Below are 12,501 nucleotides of genomic sequence, written 5' to 3' on the forward strand. Positions count from 1 at the left end.
AAAAAAAAACATGTACTGGGGACAAACACTAAACTTGAGATCTCGAGTTTAGATTTTGTCCCCAGAACTTCTTTTTTTCCCCTTCCAAGTCACCTCTGGGGCTCCGTAGCCTAAAAGCCCAGCTGAGTGGCAAGATATCTATTTTTTAAACAATAAGTGAGAATAAAGCAGAGTGCAAAACACAAAACTTTGTAGATGGTTCAACAGGTAGCTGAATCAGATCTGAAGAAGATAACGTTAGTGTTGAAACTAAACAACCAAGAGTAATACTGCCATGGCCTAGATCACCCAAACAACACGCCAAAGTAGCTGCATGTAAAGGATCTACTCTTTCTGCCTCTGCATGCAGTAATAACCCCCGGTCCTGGGCACATTCAGCCAGCCTTCACCTTTGGGAGGGGTGCTTGTTGGGGCTGTTTGCAGGGTTAGGAGAAGGTTAGTGGACACTTGGGTGGAAAAAAGCACTTCCAACTACTTTGCGTATTGTCTTGGGGAAAAACACCCCAGAGACTTATTTAATCTGCTTTTTGTAGTAAATATTTTCCAAAAAAAAGACACTGTAATTGAACACCAGTCAAAGACAAGACAGGGCTCATTAGTAAAGATGCACATATAGAATTACCAATTACAAAAGTCTGTGCATTTTTTTTTTTTTTTTAAAGATTATTATTCTTTATTGATAGTGACAGTGGATAGACAGGAAAGGTGGGAGAGAGATGGGGGATGACACGCATGAAACAAAGGGCTGCAGGCCGGACTCGAACCTGGGCCGCTGCAAAGGACTGAGCCTACATGGGGCGCACGCTCTTACTGGGTGACGTCGCCCCAAGTCTGTGCATTTTTGATTCAGCAATTTACACAGATTTTTGTTTCATTTATATATATATATTCTTTGTTGGACTAACATTATTACAAAAAGCTTCATATTGCTTGGGTTGATAAGTCCCCGATTTTATTGTGTCCTCTTTACGTCTGAGACAAAAGCTACAGCCTCGTTAATGAGACATTGTTTTGTGTTTTGGATGCATGTTGAAAACTTGGAAAGAAACGAAAAAACAAAGCAACAAAGGAGTTAAGGTGCATGTAGGACACAAAAACCTGTGAGATGGATATAGACAGATGTCCACATTGGATGGACTTTGTCGGATAAAGGCAGAACACATGTGTCTCTGTATGAAAGGTGAAGGCTGGAGAAGGTGATTCTCTGAGGCTGTGCCTGTTATTTTTGCCTTATTACCAACTAAAGTGTGAATGAGATTTTTAACATCAAAGTGTAAATTTAAAGGAACACCATGTCTCTGCTTTTTTTTTTTTTTTTTTTTTTGGAGGGTAAATCAGGACCTTTTTCTGGTGCCCATGATGGCTGTGCGAGATGCTGACTTTATAATCCCCTGACAAAAGGCTCCACATCATATTTAAACGATTGCTTTTGCGGCTGGCTCCTTGTGATTTAACGCGCGGCCACAGCGGGACGCGGCGCAAAGTCTCATCTGCTGCTCCACAGACGAGGTGACATTTGCGTCGCCCGGGTGGGCAGGTGGATCAGAGACGCTGCTTGTGTCCTCTCCAATGTCTGGTAGATGGAGCAGATGTGTGCATTACTACTGTACAGGCGGCTCAAGCAGCTTGGTCCACAGCCCCCCCACCCCTCAGCCCCTTCCACCATCACATACTAATGGTGTATTCGCCTGACTTGTAAATAGGGCCGACTGCTCTCATCTCCCAGCCTTTCGTTTCAAATATTTATCCGTGAGCCGGTGAGCTAAATCGGCTCTGACAGTGAGACTGTTATTTAAGGTCGCAGACAGGCGGCTGGGTGAGAGAAAGAGAGGGAAAGAGGAGGAGAGGGAGAGGGAGAGAGAGAGATGGGGAAGAAAAAAAAAGCATCCATCCCTCGCCGGTGAAATGGGATTCATTTCCATGTGTTCATATTCTGTCATGGTTACTTTTTTTTTTTTTTTTTTTTTTTCTTCCTTTCTCTCCACTCTGAATAGCAGCATCCGTCAGGCTACCTCTGCTCCCTCACAACAATGTATTAGTATCCCGGCCTCGCCTCAGTAGAGAGCCAGCACTGAGAGAATTACTAGTGGGCTGCAGGAAAAAAAAGAAAAAAACTGAAAAAAAATACTCACTGTAAATAAGCTGCGTCTGACTGCTGCAGAATCCATTTGGTGTTGACCTGAATTAATGCAGTTTATTTCGCTCTACACTGCAGCACACCAATGTAACTCGGGAGCAGATAACATAATTCACGCCAATTTCCTAAAAATAAAACATTTTTTTACTTTGTATTTTACTGTAAGATATATATTTGTCAATGACAACCCTTGCTGTGGGCCAGAGTGTTAGGTTTTTTTTCAGGTGATCTCCTATTGTGGCTGTGCGCTCCTCACTGTTTTCATGGTCAGCTATTTTATTACCCAAACACACCTGGATGGGAGGTGGTAATAAGACTTTCTATGAGAAAGCCCAAAGAACCTATTTGTTAGAGGAAAATGAAAATTCATATGAAAATTTGAGCTCAACATTTGTATACAAAAACGCCCATCCAAGATTTAGGGCTTTTTGTGTGACTAGTTAGATATTTACAAAATGGGAAAATCAGAAAACAAAGTTTACATTTCATGGAATACATTTTAAATATACATGTGAAATGTCTCATTTAATTCACATGTTCCCATACCGTGATTTTGTCACATGTGAAATGACCGACAATACGTGCATGTGTGGAATATTTTGTGTTGTTCCACGTGTCAATAATATGTAATGTGTGTTATATATGTAATAAACACGTGCTTTTGTGCAACTGACCCTCTTCAACACGGGGCCACATTATCAGGCAATAAAGCAGGTCACACCTTAAGCTCTTTATCATGTCAGTGGATATTGTGTATTAGAGAAGCATATTTCCATAGACCCAAACAAAGCTAAAAGGAATCATCATAGCAAAGTCCTACTGCCACAGAGTGAACCTGGGGCTTTGCTCTGGGAACCTGGGACTCAGGGGCAGATGATAATCATAACTCGCTATAATGCAATATAATAATATGTCATAATGTTTAGAGTGTCTTTAAGCAGAGGTTGACAGGTACAACAGGTCATAACAAAAAGTATTTACAGCTCAAGAATGAGGTTTTAGTGCTGATTTTCTCCTGAAATGTTACCAAGAATCCTGGCGTGGCTCATCTACGGAAGAACTCAGACTTAACAATAAACTGTATATTAATGGACAGAGCATGTGTGACGTCACCCATTGGTTTGTGGAGATCTGCTATATGTCGTCAAATTTGCTGTCACTGGCACAGCCATCGTGGTTGTGGATGTGATGAAGGAGCCCTTACACGCTACGTTACGTTACATTCTTTCACTGGAAATCACGTCATAGCCACGCCCTAAAACACCCCCTGCTTTATCACCGGATTTAAAATCAATAAGGCCATAATTCAAAAAATGAACATCACTCTGTATTACAGAAGACTTAAAACTAGCGATTGAGACCATAAACTCATTATGAAAATGTTTACTGAGGTAATAAATCAAGTGAGAAGTGGGTCACTTTCTCACGGATTTCTAAAAACAACCTCCTTTTTGCAACCGCACGTGTCGCCCCCTACCGGAATTCAAATAAAATGCAGGTTTAAGGTACTTCCGCATTTGCAGCACAATTTGGGTCTGTTCTTGCATGCAAATGTCTTTGTTTATGTAAATGTACTGTTGAAACTTTGTGCAGATTCACAACACTACACCTGTTTTGGGATGGGGTTTTATTTGGGGGGGAATTATGCACATCTTACAAAGTGTTTGCTTACCACATCATTTAAACTCTGCCTTCATTACTCCAGGCAGTTTTGATTATTAAGGGGGGTTCTACATTACGCCTATGGGTAGACACTGAATAAATCCAATTGTGCTCCTTAGAGAAGAAAGGGGCAGACACAAATGGGGATGCAAGTTTTGTGCAAATTCTTATTTGAGCATGACCAACAGAGTTGAGTAATTCCCAACCGGTGCTGCTGCTGCAGCATTGCAGTGGTGCACCTGAGGCGCCGATGTAAATTGGGTTGGACCGGGAGGAATGAATTATTAGTAGGTTTAGTAGGAGCTAGCACGTATGGCAAATTAAAAAAAGGAAATGTGGGATCTTTACGACCTGGGTCTGTTTTTTTTGTTCTCCTTAATGTAGTCAATATTTAAACAGGTTAAAAACCAATCATTTTATCATGGCCCTGAGGGAGCTGAGCTTGAAGATGAGGCTCTTGATGTGTCAGTCAGTCTGCCTTCCAAACCCTCACCTGTGGTCTAAGCTCTGGATAGTGAGTGCCACTTGATTGTGGATACGAGAGACTTTCCTTCACAGGCATTAAGGGCAGAGGGAGAAGCTCAGACTACACAAGAAGTGCAAAATAAGACCTGACTGCTCCCTCATGTCAAAGTGAGCTAGGTGTGATGGTTTGGACATCTGATAATGATGTCTCTCAGAGGCTTGTTCAAATACTTTGAGTTAAAATGTGAGTCGACCCAGAGGGGATTATACATTCCCATCTGATATGGGAAGGGTCAAGGGATTCCCTTGAATGAGCTGAAAATGAATACGCCGCGGAGCACACCAAAGCTTTCATTCTAAACCAGGGATGAACTTTAGGCCCTACCGCCGTAGTGAAGATGGCTGGCGAGTGCTTCCACTGACCTGTGTGTGAGCGTAGGTGACGCTTGAGTGCAGTATGGCTGGGGAAAGTCCGGTTGCATTCACTGCAAATGTAGCTGCGAACGCCGGCGTGGACTTCCATGTGCTGCTGCAGTGCCGTCTGGGTCTGGAAACGCTTCCCACAAAGCAGGCAAAATATGGCCATGTCCGAGCCTGCAGAGAAAAACACACAACAGGTTGAGTTAGTGGTGAGATCCGTGAAGCAGGATTGCATTTGTTAAACCAACAGCCACTGATTTATTGGGTCATCTTTTCATGATTTCATGGTTCTTTCGGTCTTTCTGCATTTCTTTTTAATGATGTCCAGACCTTAGGTGTAATAAAGATGAGAGTTCTGCTTTACACTGCAGGAAAAAGAGCGCTGTCTTTGTGGAACTAGCCAGTGGTTGTCACCTTCCCCTACGGTACTTCAAGATAAAGCCACAGAGACAACCAATGCAAGCTTTGCTCAAACAAATCCCGCTAAAGGTTGATGCATGCACACAATGATCAAAAAACAGGATACACTAAAACGGTGCGATGTTGTGGGCTCAGACACACAGTTTAAAAAAAAAAAAAGTGTCTTCATAGGTTTACATGAAGCAAACTGTATTTATAGGATTAAAGGTGCACACAGTACTCATGCTTCAGGGTGGGTGTGTAGGAGATAAAGATCTCCTATGCAATACTTCAATCGAATCTTGACTCGAGTGAGCACTGTGCATTTTTCTCCAGCAGAGATAAAGAGTGCACACTTGCAAGCACACAAACACAGGAACAGACATACACAGGCGCACGTTGCCTTGAACACACTCCCTTCACACTTTTTCAATTACCAGGCTGGGGAAAACTCTAGGGAAGGACTGAGTGTTTGGAGCTCAGTTTCTATTTCATCAGTCAATAACACATCTTTGGGGCAAAGCTGACACTAATTTAAAAATCTATGAAGAGCAGCCCGCCTCATGTTCATAACCATTGGAGGAGGAGGAGGGCCCACGACAGCCTCCACGCCAGATCAATCACTGTCTCGGCTGCTCTACACGCTGAGGAACAGGGATGGAGGGAAGATGCACCGCTGGAGGATGATACTAGCAGGAAGGATAGAGAAGAGCTGCTGGATTGCAAGTACAGATAAGAGATTCAGTTGGCAGTAGAGGACGGTGATGTACAAACCAACAGGGGGAGAAAAAACAAATCTAATTTTGGTGCATGTAGGGGAGTGAAATAAATATTGACAAATCTTCCCGTTCTGACTTAAGCGCTGTCTCTAGGTTTCATTTAGTCTTGCACAGTATAGAAAGCAGCTGTGTCTGCAGCAGTGGAGAACTTTGTATTAGATCCTTGTTGAACACTCATGACTGAAAGCCTGAGGTACTAATCCGTCCGCCACACAGGTGGAGATGATTCCTAACATGTAGGCGATCCGTTGACCTTTTCTCTAGGCCAGATACTTTTACACAAGATATATTTAATTCTATAGGAACCGATTGACAGAACACTTGCTGAGCGCATTCATGCAAGCTCGAACATTAACGGGTCTGCATAAACTTTATGTTTTTTTTTTTAGGCTATGGATATGAAAATGTTTGTAGTGAACAGGTTGGTACGTTGAATCTTCACTGGTCTCACGATTCAATTTAAGTACGATTATCCTGTCAATGATTTGAATTGATTCGATATCACGATGAAACCCTGATGAGTCCCCTCCTAATATTATTATATATTGCAAAGTCAAGCAGTCAGATATACTGTATGATCTCCCCTCTTTATTCTATCTCCGCTTGAAAAACTCAATTATCAGTAGGCAAATTCAACACCCCTAGTATGTTATAAACCTTTTTTGCTAAATATACATACTGCATGGGTCTTTAAATTGGGCACAACTCGGTTGATTTAAACATTGATTCAGCGATTTTGAAGGTCCCACCTTCCTGGTCCTGTATGTGATGTTCTTTACCTTTCAGCAATGGTAAATTCCATTACTCGTCTCATGCTAACTACCAAGTTCTCAACCCTGTTTTGTAAATTGGGATTGTAAACTGCATCCCTTCTTCCATACCATTGGACTTTTTAACCAAAAGTCTTGAGGCACACTGTGAATATAACAGCACATTTAAAACCTTTCAGTGACAAGATGCAGACTCAATTGTAAATGCAGACTAGTTCATACATGTAATTAGTGCTAAGCTAGTTTTCTCCTGTGTTGTGATTTTCTCCTCTCCTCCTCTGCTTTGATCAATGAAGAGGTTATTGACTGGGGTCGATTGCTGCTGGAATCCCTCTAGGACTCCAGGTACTGAAGAGGCTTTGATTGACAGGCATGCCTCCTCTTCACTTCTATTGTCATTGTCTACCGCGCTCTCCTTCTCTTAGTTTTTCGTGGTTCAGCTCTGTCAGTGGAAGCAGAGGACGTCTTTCTCCAGACCAAATAATATACCCACATTAAAGTCATAAAGTAACACACCATTGTTGTTATTTGAAGGGGTAGATCATGGAAATGGCCTGAGTGGTCCCCAGCCATAATAAGTGAAAGAGATTGAAAGATATTTTGGAATTAGAGGAAAAAAAAACAAGGTTTGGAATGTAAAAGGTTATCAGACCTGTGACCTAAGGTCTAGGCTTGGGCGTGGATATGGTGGAAATATGAAACCTACATACCGGCACACACGCACGCATGCACGCACAACTGGATGTTTTCTGTCTTCAAGAAAGGTCTGATGTTTAATACCCTGACTGCCACACATGGACCACTACAACGACTTCAATAAGAAAAAAACATGCATTAAAACATATGACTTTGGTAATAAACAATAACAGCGGTATTGTAGCAACATAATATAAAAAAAGGGCACTCAGAGAGAGCGGACCTCCGCCAGGGCCATGCTCTATCTCTCAATGGTATCAAAATTGAAAAATAAGTTGTGTATCTGCCTTGTCATTCGGATCCTTCTTCAAAATGTAATGGGTTTGTCCTTGGCCCATGCTACAACCTTCCACAAAGTTCCCGTAAAAATTGGGTCTGTAGTATTTTTTCATAATTTTAATAACAATGACAAACCAACCAATAAACACGCAAACAAACTGAAAACAAACTTTTTGGCGGAGGTCATAACTGCTCACATGATGCTCCGTATAGTTACTGCAAACACACTTGCAAGCTCCAGACTTGTGAGAGACAAGATCTGTATTTCATTTCATACCTTTATTTTAGTCTCGGGGCCCATTGAGCGAGATCCTCATTTGTATGTAGACTATGTACTGTACGTATGTTTGCGTGAAGACATTGTGAATTTTAGTTTTCAAGCAACCGTCAAATATGGTGGTAGGTAGTAAACGCAAATACAGGCTTTGAAAGATCCTTTCATAAAACTGTGGGTGACATCGCAGATGTTACATTTATGCTTTTTAACAGTATGTGGAAAGCTACTTGCTATCGTTTCCCCATTCTGCAAACCACAGTTGGTAGTAAAGTGCAGTGCGAACCCTGATTAGTGTTAGACAAAATTAAGTGGTGCAAACTATACCGTCAGTGGAGGGAATACTGTGTGTGTATGTGTGCGTTGCAGGAAAGTGAGGAAAGGTGTTGTCGGCCTCTGATAGATGAAGAGAGCAGTGGAGAGATAAAAAAGGAAGGAAAGGTGGGAGAAAAGTAGTTGACCCAGGAGGTCCATTACAGTGTAAAATTGAGTCAGCCCAAAGTGACACCTGAAAGGAGGAGCTGGAGTCGCCAGAGTGGTGGGGGGGTTCTAAGTCTCAGTCCTGTTTGGCTGTTTTGGAATAATTTACCTCCTCTAACCAGCTCTCTCTCTCCTTCTCCCGCCATCTATTTATAAAAGGCTCGGGCAGCTTGTGGCTGTTTGTGTGTGTGGCCGCGGCAGTGCCGGCAGTATCTTAATGGGCCTGGAGTGGCAGGGCTGCTGTTATTTAAGTGGAGGACGGACATAGGCCGGTAATGGAGAGGAATACTCCCCGATGGGAGGTGACAGTGGCCGGATGGGCACAGAGTAGAGAAATGGGGTAGAGGCTGGCCAAAGGTAGGCACTTTTACTGTTTGCGATGTGCAAAAGGGCAGCCTGTTTTCATGAATTATACCTTCAAAAAGCTAAGAAACGTTAAGCACTATATTTAGTAAGCCTTTCAATTACATAAGAATACATAGGGAGGAGGCTGGGGAGTATGTGTGGGTCATAAAACACAGGACTTTTAAGCCAGGGAGCGGAGCTCGTTTCCCGGGGAAAACAAAAGACTTTCACGCAGGAAATGCATGTTCCTTGGGAGTGTTCTAATCCAAACCACAATCTTTTTACTAAACTTAGTCATTTTGGTGCCTAAACTTAACTTTTGTAGCCACATTAATGCTCCCCTTTGGTCGCCTAAACATAACTGTAATAAACCGCTGAAACGACGGTGCTTTGTACCCGGATCAAAGACCCCTCTCCTAGTCCCCCAATCTGGTTTTGTACAATATCTAACATCTTGGCGTGCATACATTTTTGTACTATATCAATCACCGTTCATGAGAATGCATTGACCAGGGGAACCGAGCACCCACCTCTGCCCTCAAACACAAACTTATAATGCATTAGATTTTCATTTCCAAAGGAACTCTTATTGTTATCACTAGTAACCACATTGGACACAACAAACCAACCAGGACTAAAACGTTAAGGTTTATAACTATAAAAAGTGTAACTTTAAAAATGCCACCACCATGGCTCAAAAACTCAATCAAATGTTGACGTGGCTTAAGAAGCAGTACCACCAATGGCCACAAGAATCAGAAAAATATATTTTGCCAGGTAAGTAGCACTTACTATGAATTTGTTTTGGTTGACGGGGCATACATAAAAACAAATTTAACATTATTAGAGAATCAAATAATACATACATTGTACATACATACTGTACATACAAACATACTATAAATACATACATAAATAACATAATTATATCACTTTAAGAAATAAAAAAGATTACTGCAAAATTTGTAAAAATGTTGATGTTCTGTAAAAGTTCAGGAGTACCTTAAGGTTCTTCAATTTCTTACAATAACTTCTTAATGGGTGATTTTACTCCTTTTATGGTTTGTCTTGACAATAATTTTTGAGATTTACTGCTCTATTAAGAGGAATTAGACCTTAAAGAGCAGCGACTGAGGTTGACTTTATTTGAAAATCAGTAATTTCAGGCAACTTACTCACAAGGAGGTGAGAAGTAAAACCATAACAATGTTCGACTTTAACAACTCAGATACATGCATCAGGGTGAGCGTCGCAGTCCTTGCACTTCTGCTTCAAATCCGTCCTGAAAGGCTCGTGTTTCTTGGACTGCAGTCAAGGCAGTTAAATGCGTCCCGACTGTGGCCTGCAATGGAGCGCGCTGAACAGAGGACCTGCCAGAGTTAATGAGGCAGAGAGCAACGGGACCTCAGCACAAGGTGTTCAATTACAGGCCATTACCACAGCCCCCAACCTCTGTTACTGCTTGCTCTTGTCAATAGCAATCTATAATAAGCTATAGTTTATCTATAGAGAGAGGGACTAAATGTAGGCTTCTGTATCCTAACACAACCACATTCATTGTAGGGGTTTCAATTCAATCTCAGTGGGAGATCAACAATAACTACTAAGTGGCTTGAGTGATTTAAAGGCATATACATATAACACATATATGCTTTTAAACCACCCATCATAGTCCCATAGTGCCTAACCAACACACAACAGTCTGGGCTACTCAGATCAGAAAACATGGGATTCAGATTTGGCTCCCCTTCCTGTGTCACAAGAAGGATCATTAGAATATACCCCCCCCCCCCCCCCCCCCCCCCCCCCCCACTCTGAGTATATCCACCAGGACTTGAGAAGTCCTATGCCAATCAGAGCACACTGGGCTTTTCGTTTCAGACAGAGCGTGAATACAGGTACATTCAGTTTTTAAACAGTAAGCAGAGTTGAAACCCAAAATACAAGTATAAACCTAAAAAGGAGCATAGTAATGACTTCTTCACCAGCTTTAATTTAACTATGTTTATAGTGTCAAAACATAACACGTTGCCTCAAGACACTTTCCAGATTTTTTGCGGCGGTGGCGAGGAAAAACTTCCTTTTAACAGGCAGACCCCTCAAACTTCCAGAGATTTCATTTAATGTAGGAAACTCAAGTGTGTTGCATCACTAAAATTTGAATATGATAAAGTAGTATTCATTTCTTGTTGAGAAAACATGCATCACATGCAGCACACAGAGTGAAAATACATTCCCCTCTTGCTATCGGACTATTCTTGTTTTACAAGAAGTTTCAACAACCAGTCACAACATCCATCCATCCATCCATCCAACCATCCATCCAACCATCCATACATCCATCCATCCATCCAACCAACCAATCATCCAACCAACCAACCGTCCATCCATCCATCCATCCAACCAACAAACCAACCATCCATACATCCATCCATCCATCCAACCAATAATCCAACCAACCAATCATCCAACCAACCGTCCATCCATCCATCCATCCATCCATCCATCCAACCAACCAACCAACCAACCAACCAACCAACCAGGGGCTCTGTTGAATTCTCAGCTCTGCTAGCTGCCACCATCTAACTGCCAGTCACCACAAACACCAGTCACAACAGTCCTGCCAGTGTTGGCAGTGGAAGGCGTGAGAAACAACAGCAGGGGTGACGTTCCCGCTGCTCTTTAGATTAGTCTGGACAACAAGTATTTGTTGTTACTCTCATCTGCAATCAGGCTTCATCGCACATCAGGTCACAAGCGTTCTGTAAAGGTCGCCAAGCACCTTTTTAGTTATACGCCTCCATGGGGTGTCACTGGGGAAATGTCACGAGCGAACAAATAAATGCCTTCTGTAATTTACTCTCATATGAATCGGAAAAGGTCCCCAATGAAATGTTAGGGTACAGCCCTGACACTCAGGAATTCACACTGTCAGATCCGCTCTAAAATCCAATGGGTTTTTGCCTTGGCCCCCAATCAGGCCAGTAGTTTTTCCATTTCTGCTGACAAACAAACAGAAAATTCACCTCCAAACCAAAAAGCATACCTAATAAAATGTCTTCCCAGGAGAACACTAAAAAAACCACAGTGCTACCATGAGAATTTTCTCTGACTGATTGCTAGATAGGGAAAATTCTACGTGTTTTCAAACTAATTTCTTGTTTTCCACATGACCAACAATTTTCTCATTTATTATGATCAAAATGATTGAAGATTTCCCAACTCTTAGCCTTGTTGTCTTCTTAGCCATCGAAACACCGGGGGAAAGAGCAAATGGACAGCTTTTAAACTACGTTATCATAATGCACATGGAGAACCCTTTTACAACTTTTATTTCATTCTGAACAACACATGTACGTGTGGATCGACTGTAAAGTGAAGCCACCACATAGTGATGCACAGATGAAGAAATGAGGAAATAGGAATACTGTTGAAGTAGTTGCATGACATGTATTGCATCCAAATTACATCACTCCACACATCCTGGGCAAAGCATCGGTTTGCCACATGCAAACTGTAGCTAATGGTTAAATTTAAGCAAGCAAACAATCTTGGTCAAGGCCCTGAAGTCTCTTCAAAATCCTGAAACTTCCACACCAAGAGCTGTCAATTTGTTGTGTGAACTTGAGGAATTCAGTGTTTAACCTGTTATGAATATTTTTCTGGTGTACCCATCTTTCAATTTTGATCCCTCTAGTTGGAATCACGCTCTTTTCGCCCAGATGTCCGTTATCTTCCGCTTTCTTTGTGTTGGAATTCTAAACTGGTGGATTTCTGAGGACTATGTTTAACTGC

General features: G+C 41.9%; 1 protein-coding gene across 2 annotated transcripts in view; it reads right to left on the reverse strand.

Moving 5' to 3' along the window:
* Positions 1–12,501, reverse strand: part of zbtb16a (zinc finger and BTB domain containing 16a) — a 152,096-nt gene that overhangs the window by 15,155 nt on the left and 124,440 nt on the right. For both annotated transcript variants that reach the window (XM_032533187.1, XM_032533188.1), the window contains exon 5: positions 4,688–4,858. In XM_032533187.1, coding sequence (XP_032389078.1) covers positions 4,688–4,858 — 171 coding nt within the window. The remainder of the gene's footprint in view (positions 1–4,687; positions 4,859–12,501) is intronic.

The sequence above is a fragment of the Etheostoma spectabile genome, chromosome 13, assembly GCF_008692095.1.
Source record: "Etheostoma spectabile isolate EspeVRDwgs_2016 chromosome 13, UIUC_Espe_1.0, whole genome shotgun sequence".
Classification (NCBI taxonomy): domain Eukaryota; kingdom Metazoa; phylum Chordata; class Actinopteri; order Perciformes; family Percidae; genus Etheostoma; species Etheostoma spectabile.